Source organism: Camelus dromedarius, chromosome 25 (genome assembly GCF_036321535.1).
Source record: "Camelus dromedarius isolate mCamDro1 chromosome 25, mCamDro1.pat, whole genome shotgun sequence".
NCBI lineage: Eukaryota > Metazoa > Chordata > Mammalia > Artiodactyla > Camelidae > Camelus > Camelus dromedarius.
Window position 1 is genome coordinate 8,037,157 of NC_087460.1, and position 13,332 is coordinate 8,050,488.

Sequence of the window (13,332 nt, forward strand, 5' to 3'; positions counted from 1 at the left end):
GTTATCAGGGAGCCTCACGACCATTAAGGGACGGCACTCAGCTGTTTTCAGCTGGAAATGGTACCATCTCCCTCTGGGGACATTTGGAAGTTGGGGTCATGGCTTTTATTGTTCCTCCTGGTCTTTTCTGGGTGGGGGACGGTGATGCCGGCCTCGTGCAGGACTTGTGGGAGTTACATACCGTGAAGAATTATCTTACTCAAAATGCAACCTCCCCCCACCCCCAGTACTCTGGTTAAGTTCACTGTTCAAGAGCTTATCATGGAAAAGAGTCTCTGGGCCTTTCTGGAGGGACACTTACGAACTGCTGAGGCTGGACCAAAAAAGGACAGGAAAATAGAGGGGTGGTCTGACCTCTAGGGCTCCTCCACGTCTCTCCCAGAAAAAAATGAAAGTCACTGATGCCTGCACCTTTCCCCTAGATCTAGTCTGGCGGACTCTTCAGTTTGAGAAGCTGGTGTAAACTCAGTTCTTTGGGGAGAAGGAGGACTCCTGCCACCTCACTCCACCACCTCTGCGTGACAGGCCCCGCTTTGGAAGACACTGGGAGTCCTTTGATGAGGGCATGATCCGTTTGGCTGGGGCATCTGACCTGCCTTTCCCATCCCCGCATTAACTCCCTCCGGGCACGCCCTGTGGATAGTGGGGAAACGTGAATCTTATTAAGTGTGTTTTTTTTTTTTTTTTCGTCGGTCTAATTTATAAACCCTTGCTGGGAAATTCCAGTGAAGTTCTTCCTTGGAACATTTTGTGGTTCGTTTTGCCCTGTGTGTGTATTTTTTAGTGTAGTGGTGAAATCCTTTCTCGATTAGCATGTCCTGAGCTCCAGGGACCTCGTTTCTTGTCCGTCTGATACGCATCTGGTTGGTTTGGTCCTCTTGAGACTCCCAGATAGCCTACCTCTGACTTGGAGGGCCCCCCAGCATTTCTCCCCTATTCTCCCCAACCTGTACCTTGGCTTCCCCCACCCCGACCGTAGCAGCAGTGAGAGAGATTGACAGTGGGGGATGGAGTGAGCCATCCTCACCTTGCGTCTCCTGTCCCCTCATGTTCCGTCTCTAGTACTTAGTGACTGTAAGAATTAACCCTATTCCTATCAGAAGGGGAGCAAGAGAAATATAAACAACTCACCTCTGACAAGGTCCCTGTGTGACGATGTGGTCTGGATTATCCTGCCAGCACTTGTGTACATGCCGTCCTCAACTTAGAGGAAAACTCAAGTCAGGAACGGCTGAGGTCGACACCCTCGGCCCCCTTCATCTCCAGTCTGCTTTCTCAGCATCTTCTCCTGTCGGGCGTCCTCCTTCCCACCCCGCACTTTGCTCTCTTTTATTCAGGGATAATTGTGATTTGCTGGAACGAGAGCAAAGCTGTTTCTGGACTTCTGTCTCAGGCTCCTTGGGTCCGGCACGCAGCCCTCCTGCCCTGCTCCCCTCCTCCCTTGTAGGGCCTTTGCGGGAGAGTATTTTGAGAAAATGGCTCTGTAAATACTGTAACTTTTATAAGTGGTTAAGTCCTTTTGAATTGTCTCCAGTGCTGACGTCTCCCTTCCCCTATGTGAGTATGCTGCTTTATCAAGTTCTTCTTTAAACTTCTAGGTCATTGTTTATAATGCAGAAAAAAGTCCCATGTGAACCTGGGGAGAACCACTTCTCTTCTCGAATAATTTTGCTAGATCATCCCCGAGTGCGCTTGGGGTCTCTCTTTACTCGAGCCTGTATCTTTTGAGCTTGTGTTAATAGATACCAGAAAATTTAGAGATTCCAGAAAATTGGGACCCCCAATTTAAAGGGAGACGTGTGAATTGGTCACTGGGAGGCATTGTGACGTAATGGGAGGTTGGTAGCCCGCGCTCCAAGCAGGCCTGGTGCCCAGCCGGCAGCGTGGCCATGCTGTGTTCCTGGGCACCCCTCCCTGCCTTAAGCCCCTGAAAGCAAACTTGGTTTCAACACTATGGGAGGCACGTGTGGGCCCAGCTTATTGTGAACTTGGAGGAGCAGTTAGGAGACACCCAAGAGCACGGGACTGATTCCAGATTCACGTCTAGGATCTGCCTGAGTAGAAGGGCATCTGGTCTAATAGAGAATTCTGAGGACTCACTTACAATCGATGAATGCCTGAAACTTGGGCGGTGGTCCTGCGGCCTGGGTGGGCCACCTGGCTCTCTACCATGTGGAGGCTTTCTGGAAAGCCAGCCCCTTTAGGCAGGCATCAAATGCAAAGCTATTTCCTGAGGATTTGGTCTGAGCGGGATTGTTTGGGGTAGGGCTGTATTTACGTTGGGTGAGTCCCAGAAATACATGAGAAGCTCAAAAACAATGTCCCTCAATTCTCTGTGGTGTGTTTGCAAACTGACATAGATTATTTGGACTGTGGTAAGTTTGAATCTCTTGTAGCTAAACGTAGGACACAGGCTGTAGGTTTCCTCTCCTTGCAGCCGATGCAGAGGGTGTAAATGGTGGCCGAAGACTGTGAAATCTTCATCTGATTGGCGTATATGCTGGTCTCTTGTCAAATGCGTTTCTAAACTTCCTTCTCCTTGCAGGCAGCCTCCCAGCCAGACATGTGAGATAGGAAGTGTCCCTCCTGCCCGCGTTCCCTGCCCAGGTTGCCAGCAAAGCCAGCAGGACCACTGCTTAGAGTCATGGCTTGTGCAAGGGCAAGGGTGTTCCTTCTCCCAGTCTCTCCTCTTCCCTTCCCTTCCAAACCCTCTGCCTTGGACCACATCCTCCCCACCCCGCAGAGGGTCTCTGCTCCCCTTCTAGTGTGGTCTGGTGGTCGCACCCTCTTGAATGTGGATCGCTGTCCTTACTGCCCACATGAGGGGAGAGCCAGCTGGTATGTTGTCAGGAAGCATTATTTAAAATGTGAATTGTTGCGGAACAAATAAACACCGTGTATAGGAACCTACTTGTATGCCATTCTCATTCTTCCAGTCATCAAAGATGGCTTGTTTCCCCTGATGGAAAAGAGAAAGGGCGAGAGGATGGGGTCCAGAGAGGAGGGTACGCCGCAGCCTGCTCCCTGGGGAGGCCTCCCTTGGCTTCCCACTGCGGAACCGTCATCCTGTCTGCGTGGCCTCAGTGGGCCGTTTCTGGGGGTGGCGTGCTGCAGGACCCTTCTCATGGGTACTGCTCTCCCGATGGCTCCGGGGACGATATGGAATTAGTGTAATGTCGTATGGGTACCACTGTGGGGATGCAGGACCCCGTAGCAGGCGGGGTGGACGACACCTGTTCTACATGTCAGGCTCCCAGCAGTGCTTTCGTCTTCCATTGGGTGACTTCCAGGAAGGTTCAAGTGCGCCACGGAAGTGGAGGCACCGTCAGCTCCCCACCTCCATTCTTTCAAACCTCAGACAGATGACCAGGTTGATCGGCCCCTAAAGGGCAGGAACTGTATCTCACTCGTCTTTTACCTCTCAGAACCCAGCACAGAACAAACAACCAGTAAAGGCGAGAAGGGACTTCTGCCCGAGTGAGAGGTGGCGGGTGGCGAGGACCAAGCTGTGACAGAAAAGGGAGCGAGGATGCCCAGCACCCAGGGGCATGACCCCTCGGCCTCAGGCTTAAATACCCTGGTTCTTAACCTCTGAAAACCACACTCCATAAACAGCCTTTGGCTTAAGCATGTATTGATACCAAAGCAGCATGTAAGGTAGGGCTCAGCCTGCTCTCCCAGCCCACTGACTCCTAACACGGTTCTTCCTTGACAGATGCCCTTGCCGCCTCTTCCCCGGGCCCCCGGCTTGTCCCCGGTTGAAATCCTGTGTCGCGTAGCTCTGAGTAGAAGTCAACTCCCTCGGAGACGGAGCGGATGGGCTGGGGGTGGTGCGGGGGGCAGCCGGTCACAGGGCCCCCCGGCTGGGCTGCGCCCGCCGGCTGCTGCAGGAAGCACTGGTGGTGGTGCGGCAGGCAGTGCTGGGGGCCCTTGAAGCTTTTACTGTGCTTGCACTTGAACTCCAGCACCAGCCTGGTGTAGGTGTTGAAGGTGGTGACTGCTGATGCCATGCAGCAGGTGAAGGAAACCCAGGCTGTGCTAGGGACAGACAGACAGACGATGGAAAGTGAGACTGACATTCTTAGGGGTTTGAAAGAAAAACACTGATTCCTTCCTACTCATCAACTAGGCTGATGCCTCTTAGGGATTTGGGGACCCGAGGGCACTGCCTTCCACCACGTTGCAGGTAGAGAGCTGCGGGCAAGAAGACCTCATTTGGTCTGTCTTAGGGCAAGTTCTGAATGTTTTGTAGTAAAAGACAAGGACTCATAGAATGTTCAGGCCAGACTAGGCATTGAACAGCTTCGTTTTCACTGAATTGTAGTTGTGCCTTGTTCTTTTATACCTGGTGTGCCTATTTTGTGCGTGTGTGTGTGTGTGTACATGTGTGTATACAGTTTTTTCGGCTACTTGTTTCCGAAGCTGCAGTTACCCTTACCCTAACCCTCACATAATCTCCAAGGTTCCACAGACCCGTAGCTCCATTGTACACAGTGGACATAGCCCAGTGCACTGCCTCCCTGCTTCCCTGGCCACACACACACCCCCTCCCTGCCAAAGATTTCGCTCCACTCAGATGCCTCTTCCATCTTCCTTTGTTTTGAGCTTAGCAGTCTTAGGGTCTACAAGGTTGAAGGTCATTCAGAAAACCTTTACTACACACCTGGAGGTATTATTATTGGTTGTGCTAATGGAATTTGCACATGGAAACAATGTGGTTCTTGGCTCAAGGGGGTTTATAAAGGATGGAAGAGATGCTGGAGATGAAAAGAAGTTGGATGGATTCAACAAAGGAAAACAAGTCACCAGGCAACTGTATCAGTCACACTCCTAAAAGCTTGGAAGGTCAACCCCCTAAGTCTCCCACGATTGCGGGAAGCCTGGGAGACCAGGAGCTGTGGAGGTCGGGGAGGGATTTCACGAGGCCAATGATGGTCAAGGCCGCGAGCTGCTGCTGCGTGTTCCCGTCTGCTGCCTCTGACAGCCAGGATGCCTCTGATGGGAGTGCTGAAGTCTGAGCCCTGCAGTTGTAATGCCACGAATGGCTTGAAAATGGACAAAGGGTAGGAAAGAATGGGTCTGGAAAATGAGACGAACTGATGTGGTGGCTGGTGGAGTGATCCAAGACCCCTGAATCAAACAGCACATCTTACACCATGAGAAAAGGAGATGGGATCTCGTGCCAGACGTATTGTAGGTTTCCGATTGCCTCTTCAGCCCGGAAGCTCGAGCCCAGGGCTGTCTTCCCAGCTTGCAAGGTGCTCGGCACTTAGCCCAGACAGCTCTTGGAAGTCCACATCAGCCTCTGTGCCGTGCACGGGGTGTTCCCCAGGGGAGAAGGTGAGGAACTCAGACTAAGATGTTTTCCTTGAGTGTGTGTCACGGTTGCTGCTTCCCTCTTTCTATAAGAAATTGAAACTAACTGACCCCCCGGTTCTTTAAGGGTTCATGAAGGACCAGGAGGGGAAGTAAGTTTCATTTCTAACACAGTCTGGTGGAGTGAGAATGGAGGAAGGAAGAAGTTACTCTTTGTTACAGGAGGAGTGAGCCATTCCCAGGAATGGAATTCAATCCACATTTCAAGGCTCATTCTTCATTTCTCTGCCTCCCAATACCTGGGAACATAAAATCTATAAAATGGAGAGCATCACTTCCATAAGCCAGACAAAATCATTTCCCAAGGGCAGCACACATATCAGGTGGAGAAGCGGTTTGGGCTTTATCAGCAGAAACGCTGCACAAAGCCCTCACAAAAGAAGCCAGAGGAATCCACTCTACCTCCTCAGAAGGTGGGGAAAGAATGGGTGTGGCCTGATGGTCCTGCCCTCTGTGTGGCTGACAGGCTTCTAGGATGAGGGAGGAAGAGAAGGCACAAGGACACAGAGCAAGCATCCTGTTGCAGGTAGACAGTTGCATGAAGGTGGATTGGGAAAGGGGAGAAAAGCTGAGGAGATGGTGAGCACTTACTAGAAGGCCCAGCCATACTTCCAAGCATGGGGCCTCCAGTCTTCTGGACCCAAATTGGCTGTTGCCTGGAAGACTTGTGAGTACATCATATGGCCCACCATCCCCAGGAGGCCTACAAAGGAAACAGGAAGGCAGCATCCTTAGAGAAAGGCTGGCAGTGGCATCTACAGGGAAAATGATCTTGGAGCAACCTTCTCAGTTGGCATCAGGTACAACATATGTCAAGATGTTCCACTACCCATATGACCCCACATCTCCAGGGGGACAACTCTGCAATGGGGGGGCTTCTCCCTGAAGGTGGGTTTGCAATGGGTTCCCCAGACATTAGGTTGCAAGCTGTGGGAAAGTGTCTGAGTCAGTGCTGCACCCAGGGCTCCTGCTCGCTTTCCTTGTTCCCACTCACACCCCTAACATGACCTTCAGCGTCTACGTGCATCTCTCAGTTTATCCACCAGAGTCTGCAGAAGCTGTGTGTACATCATGACCAAAAAGTAAAACCAAACTGTAATGAGAAAACTTGCAAATAAAAAGAACCTAGAGAGAAATCAGTTTGCAAGGTCTGTGATGATCGAATATAAAATCTCACAGGTTATTTCCATTTAAAACAGACGACACCTGTGATGTATCTCCTGGTGCCCTTCTTTGGGCTCCTCCTTCCTCCCTTTAGGACAGAGACTCCAGCCTCGTGGCTCGTGCTTCAAAGGCAGCAGAGGACACCCCTCGTCCAGCCCTGGAGATGCTCACCTGACAAGACAGAGGATACAGCTGCAAAGGCGCTCAGCTTGAGCCCGCAGCCCGGGTTCCCCGTGAATAGCAAGTCCGTCAGTAGCAGGAGGAAGCTGATGAGTTCAAGTCCGATGTAGGCGAACTGGGCTCCCAGTGATAACCAGAGGATCTCTGTCGGAAACCAGAGGAAGATGAACCCTTACCCTGACAGTTAGATGACTGAACCAGCAGTGAACAGATGATGCCCGTGAAAAGTGGAGAGCCTCGTAGCACCAGAGGAGAAGACAAAGGGAAAGCAGCTGGGACAGCCCTTGAACTGGGGCTCTTGGCTATCACCCCACAGCTCTCACTCTGCCCAGCACCCGGAGATGTAGTCAAGGCACGTGATTGCCTGTGAATACTCTTAGGGAGATTGGAGAAGAAATCATCCAATGTTCACACAATCTTGCAGGGAACATCACTTTGTTATTTGTCATTTTTGCTTTTTTTTTTTTAATTGAATTTTGAAACAATCTATTTTCTTTTCTTTCTCCGTCCTTCCCTCCCCGCTCTCCTTGACTCCCTTCCTTCTATGTTACCAAAAAAATTATTGAGGGGGAAGAAAAAAGGAAAAACCCGAGCTTTTCCCAGGGTTACTTAGCAACAGGACAAGGTTGGAGCTGTTGGTGGATTTCTGTTTGTGAACGTTATTTGTTCCCGCAGTTCCTTTTTTGCATCCCTGAGTATGAGTGAGAGTCAGCCTAGAAGGAGTCTGTGTCCCTCTGTGAGGCTCAGAAGAAGAGGAAAGCAGGAGATCCCAGTACAGTTTAGATCCCAACTCAATGGCAACTAAATTTGTTATCAAACCCACATACTTGCCACAAGCCCCAAGGGAGGATGGGAGAGGAAAGCCTTCTCCATCAACCGCTTCCCTCCAAATCGGAGAGTGGGGTGACGTGAGCCTTGCAACGTGGCAAATTCCAGTAGTCCTTTCTCACCTCTCTCGGTTGGTGGTGTGAGTTCAAGGAAGCTTCGACACCTCTCCCCTGAAACAGACAAAGAGCAAGGTCACGAGGTGCTACTTGGGATGAAGGATGAAGACCTCCCCAGATCCCATCGCAGGTGCCTCTCCATCTGCCCCACCCAGGCCTGCCCAGCAGATGGGAGGCCGGCGACCCATGTCTCTTCGCAAGCAGGGAAGAATGCGTGGATGGATGAACAAAATGGCAAAAGTCAACCAAGATGAATTTCTCTCTCAGGTCCTGATGATGAAGAGGACATTTCCCTGAGAGTTACACCTGGGGATGTCCCTAGCATTCACCAGCACCTTTGGCGGCTGCTGTACCACTGGCCCAAGTGGTTCTGAATTGCTTCTGGGTCTGGAGTTGAAGCAGTGCTAAGTTGCATGATAATGACTTAAAAATGTAAATACACTCGAATTTATAATCCTCTCTCATCTCTTTAGCCCAAATCGGGAGAAGCAGCAGGTTGCAAATTGTACGTGTTTCTGGGCTTTAGAGAAACTTCATGACCAGGGGATCTTTGAATGCTCTGAGCAGGGAGGAGGAGGTGTCCTCAGCCCGACCACCCCCTGCTCAAGGACGACCCTGAGCTGATGTGCTCACACAGTGTCCGCTTTGTGAGCGGCCGCGGACCTGGGAGGGTCTGTCTGCAGCTCCTCCAGGGCGAACTTCCACCACCTAGTTGTCCCCTCTGAGCTCTCTACATTTTCAATGGTAACAATAATATTCAGAAAGAGAAAACCCTTTTGGGGGCTTTAAAGACGATCTACTCTGATCCTTTCCTCTAGCAAATGAGAAAATCGAAGCCCGAAGGAATGAAGTTGTTCCTATAAGGTCACAGCTGGGCAAAGCCCAGGCTTTTTCTATAAAATTCTCCTTGCTTTGTCTCTAAACGGCAACTTGAGCTAGCGGGAATGGAAAGTCCTGTTAGAAGTCTAAATGAAACCCTTTCAGGGTAATGCTATTTTAAACCAGAGAGTCTATTAGACGATCAGGAGGTGAAATGTCAGATGGACTTTGGACCTTATTACGAGGGAGTCTGATGGGGAAGGGACACAGTGCAGGGGGACGGGGATGCTGAGGCTGGGGTGAGGTCCAGGGGGTGACAGTGAGGGCTATACACGTCCCACTATGTTTTTTTGCCTACATGAGATCCCAAGGGCAGGGGGTTGGGGGTGGGGGTAAGAAATCAGGCATCTGGGGTGAGGCGGTTACCTGGTTCTTCCACAGTTTCCTCACAGGATAGCCACATGCCGCTGCGGAAGGCATGGAAGGTGAAGCGGTCATCCCCAGCCTCCCAGCTGTATTGCACCACCTCCTGGGGTGATGAGTTGGTGCTGCCCCCATCCAAGGGCAGTGGCATGTCAAAGCACTTGGCTGCCAGACCTTTCCCGCACAGGGGCTTGGGCACCTTCTGTGTGCCCACAAACCAGTAGTTGCTGAGCAGGGATGCTGTGGAGAGGCTGAGTGATAGCACGCTGAGGAGGGCAGATAGGCATGTCCGTTGGTCAGAGAAGCCCTTCGGGAGTTCCATCTGTAACAGACAAACACAAGCAGAGTGCCTGAATTCGGAGCCTCCTCGGAGATCCCGACGCCCTTCCACGAGCCCCTAAGCTCTGGGCCACTTTCCTCCAACGTGATGAGCACAACCAGCCCTCGGAGTTTTCTCCAAGTAGCCGTGGGGAAGCTCGGCTCCAGGAGTGGCCCAGAATAGGCACCTCAGCGATGATGTTGATTTAAGCTGGACCTTATTACATTAAAACGCTTATCGAGGATAATCTTGATAAGCATCAGATAATAACCTCAGTCGGAATGTTAGTAAGCCACTGAGCTAGTCTGGATCTGGTTGAGAAGAAGAATTGGGAGCATTCCAAATGCTCCTGCTGGTAGTTTTTGCTTTTTTCTTCATTGGAAGGTAGCAGTACTGACGTACGGAGGTATTTGTTACTGGAACAATGTAAAGATTTGGTGTCCGCCTCTCTGCATTCTTCAGAGAGGAGTGAAGGGGAATATATCCTATCAACGAATGTTAAGTGGGTCACCCTGGGTGGAGCAGATAGAGTAACTGGGGCCTTGAGGATACAAGAGGGCAGTGGACCAACTGGGGTGCAGGGATGCTGCAGCCCTTGGAGAGGAGGTGGAGCTGTGGGTTCTAAGAGAGGTGACCATCTGGTCCAGCTTTCATTCCCTGCCCCTGAGATGATAGAATCTAAAATATGAGGAGGCTGCATTGTGCCCATGGGGCCTGGACACCGAGTGCTGTGGTCATGGAGTCACAGGGAGGGTGCCCTTGGCAGGTTGAGAGGGAACCTGGAGGGGTGGCCCCAGAGCCTGATGCAGCAGCAATGCCTGACTCCTGGGGGAGGAGGAGGGGGGACACAGTGTGTGGCAGCAGATGAACGTGACCGGTGTGGCTCTGGCTGCAGCTCCTGACCTCATCATTTTTAGCCTAAGACAAGAGGAGGGCAAGCTGAAAATGTTCAATATTGGATGTTTCGACTTCGGTGAGTGGTGGCTTGGAGCCAGATTTAATCTGATTTGGAAAAATAAAGAAATCTGACAGGTCTCATGCTGTGCATTACGGAGCAGTTTGTGCCATTACATTAATAGACACTGAACGAAGAAGCAGCCCGCAATCAGTTGCTGACAGACACTTCTTAAAGTAAAACATCTTGAGCCTTCCAGGGGATCCCTTGTATCAGAATTAATCAGACCCAAATCTGCTTAGCTTAAGAGATGGAAATAAGACCATAGCTAAATGAGGCAGGCCCATAAATCTGCCTCTCTCATCATCCCCAGCTTAACGTTCTCCACATTAAATAGGGACTTTATCTTAGAAACATAATGGTTTGTTCTTCAGAATTTCCAGGGACTAAAACAATGCATACCACAGACAAAGTGCAGGGTTTTTTTTTTTTTTTAATGGCAATAAAAAAAAAATAGCAGATTCATATGTATATAGACGCCAATAAACAAAACATATGATAAAGCAGCTTCTGAAAAGCAATTTGCTAACATGATTTTTTTTTAAGCCTTCAACAAATTAAGACCACCAAGAATTGTCAGTTCATGTAAGACTCTGGGTGACCTCAGTAAGGATGCAAAAGCCAAGGCATCTATCTGGAAGCATCTATCTATTGCCAGATATGGAAGTCATATGTTGCCCCTTCCCCTGCAAAAAGAATGTTTTCATCCTGTTTTTAGTTATGAAAATCCTATTGGTTTTTGTCATTGTTCTGTTCTGTGAGTTAGTTATCCTTTATTTTTATATCCATTGCTTGAATAGGAAATGGACTTGTGGGTAAAATATCTTCATCAATCATTCTGCACAAAGATTGAACTAAGGATTTAGGCAATTCTACATTTCCAGCAACTTTTTTTTTCGATCACATATGACTTGGAAATTTGTCTACTATCACATCATGTCAGGGTCGCCCTCAAGCCATTTCAAGTTAGACGTATGTGTAAGTTATTCTTCAGGTTACTCAGAAATAAGAATAATGAACTCCCACACCATGGCACAGCCACTTTGTAGCAGCCCTAAGGTGATAACCAGTTGAAGAGGTGATTTGAGAAGCCAAGAATGAAAAGGAGCTTGGAATGAGGCACAGAGGCTATTTCCAGAAGGAGCGTCCACTAAGGACAGATCTCAGGAAACTCATTCAAGACTCATCTTGAGGGCCGTGGGGATAGCTCAGTGATAGAGCACATGCTTAGCATGCGGGAGGTCCTGGGTTCAATCCCCAGTATTTCCATTAAAAAAATTAAAACACTATAAAAATTATTTTAAAGAAAAGAATCATCTTGATAATTGAATGAGAATTCATTCAAGAGCCTTTTCAAGAACTGCCTCCAACACCCACAGTGCCGAGCCCTTCCGCACATGTATTACTCCTCCCCCCCAAAATGCCTTTTCTCCCCAGGATTCAGGTACTTCCTGAATTGAAGAACAATCTAATCTGGCAATGGTTTCCTGGAGGTGATCACAAAGAAGTAGCAGCCACAAGAAAAGCTCTATTTTTGCACGTGCTGACAAGCCCCAAGCCAATGTGACTCTACCGTCTAGAAAACGGACAGAGTGTGGCTTCCCTGACACAGGCTCAGGTCACTAGGAAGTCCATAGGTGCCGAAATGTCTGTAATTTGTCCATCAACATAGGTTAACCGAAAAACTCAGAATTAACGTAGGCTAGCAAGGACAACGCATCAATGAGATTAGCCCAGCTCCTAAAAGAATCAGGTGCACAATAGCTGCGGACTGTATGTTCTGAGCAATAAGAGAGGGAAGCCAGTTACCTTGGCCATGGTCAGCGTCTTGCAGCGTCTTGTCTGGGAGGACTGCCGTTGGCATCTGCGCCTCAAATCCCTTTGGTTCAATGTTGAAAGAAGGAAAACTGCCTTTCCACCCTTCTCCCTCCCTTCCACCCCTCCCCTTCTATCTTGTATTTTTTGGAGTGCCTCATGATTAAATGCTGCCTTGCAGGGAACTTGGGCATTTAATAATTCACAGCGCAGTCATGGCCCAGCTGTTTTGGAAGATTACACTGGAGCACTTGCCAGTGGGGATCTGGGATTAAGCACAAAGAAGCAAGGACCTGCATATGCAGAGGGAAGTTTCTTTAGAAAGTACCTGATGATTTCATTTCCATCTCACTGCCATTTCCTAGGTAACTGGTGAGAATGGACTGGGCTTGATTTTACAGCAGGCGAAATATTACAGTCACCATTGCTCCAAATGGTCTCATTCCCTTTAATAAACTCTTTAATCTGCAATGTCCAGGCCTCAGAAAGCCATGGATGTGAAAAGGCTTCCTGGTGCCATGGGCGGTCTCCACCCTCTAGTTAGTGTCATGAGTAAGGATGATGACAATGTCCTGAGGCCATCAGAGAGTGTTAGGTAGGGATGAGGGTGAGAATGCGGATGGAGGAGGATCAGGGAAATAAATCCCGGGGTCAGCAGTGCTATGGCGATATACCATTTCTCTCCCAATCTTCGGAATAAAAATTTTGTTTTTAAAAAAGCATTTCTAGGTAGGGAGGGCATATCTCAGTGGTAGAGTGGATGCTTAGCATGCACAATCCCCAATACCTCTATTAAAAAATAATATAATAATTTTTTAAAAAGCATTTCTAAAACTTAAAAAGAAAAACAAACCCTAATCTGGCAAATCAACAAGGGTTTGATTGCATGTTTTCTTGCCTCCAGTCCCCTAGAAGTACAAATTGTGCTTTCTGTTCTCAAAAATTGTACCAATTAATTGGGATGACGAGGAGGGAGACAATTCTGCAGCTGTTTTGATTCCCTGAACACCTGTGGACCTCATCCTCCGCAGCTGCTCTTCCTGCTTCCCGGAATGCCTTCAGTCTCTTTTCTTAGGAAATGTTTCTTTTTCTCCCTAAGAACAGTTCCCTCCTCCCTGTCCTTGTCACACCATACCTCGCGACGTGTTCTATATTCCATTCTAATTATTTGTCTAGATTGTAAAGTCCTCAGAGACCTCTCCTTTATTTGAGAGCTGTAGTTCAAAAATCTGATTGAGCAGGAGAACAATCTCTGCAGCTTTGGAAGATGTGCAGATTCCTGGGCTCCATCCTGAGCTGCCATAGTAGTTCTGGGGTGGGAGTTGGGGGCAGGAATC

The 13,332-nt window shown here is 49.2% G+C and overlaps 2 protein-coding genes across 5 annotated transcripts in view; one reads left to right on the forward strand and one right to left on the reverse strand.

The window, feature by feature from the left end:
• The window catches only part of FAM234B (family with sequence similarity 234 member B), a 29,853-nt gene extending 26,947 nt beyond the window's left edge, over positions 1–2,906 (forward strand). For both annotated transcript variants that reach the window (XM_064479059.1, XM_031444066.2), the window contains exon 13: positions 423–2,906. In XM_064479059.1, the coding sequence (XP_064335129.1) occupies positions 423–428 (6 nt within the window). In that variant the 3' untranslated portion in view covers positions 429–2,906. The remainder of the gene's footprint in view (positions 1–422) is intronic.
• A 713-nt stretch (positions 2,907–3,619) lies between these two features.
• GSG1 (germ cell associated 1) lies at positions 3,620–12,120 on the reverse strand. 3 transcript variants are annotated; one of them, XM_031444065.2, is made up of 6 exons: positions 11,990–12,120; positions 8,910–9,228; positions 7,671–7,718; positions 6,712–6,864; positions 5,968–6,079; positions 3,620–4,038 (listed from the first exon to the last, which is right to left on the reverse strand). In XM_031444065.2, exons 1-6 carry the CDS (start codon positions 11,996–11,998, stop codon positions 3,693–3,695), a joined length of 987 nt encoding a protein of 328 aa, XP_031299925.2. In that variant the 5' UTR covers positions 11,999–12,120; the 3' UTR covers positions 3,620–3,692. The 3 variants fall into 3 exon arrangements, with proteins under 3 accessions (XP_031299925.2, XP_031299924.2, XP_064335130.1); XM_031444064.2 differs by having other exon boundaries at positions 7,548–7,718; XM_064479060.1 differs by lacking the exon at positions 5,968–6,079 and having other exon boundaries at positions 3,782–4,038; positions 7,548–7,718.
• Between the last annotated feature and the right edge of the window lie 1,212 nt (positions 12,121–13,332).

Coding starts and splice junctions, on each gene's coding strand:
- GSG1 (XM_031444064.2), bottom strand. Junction 6,865..7,547: donor TCCCTTGGGGCTTGTGGCAA/GTATGTGGGTTT, acceptor GGTTTCCGACAG/AGATCCTCTGGTTATCACTG. Junction 4,039..5,967: donor AAGTATGGCTGGGCCTTCTA/GTAAGTGCTCAC, acceptor GTCTGTCCCTAG/CACAGCCTGGGTTTCCTTCA.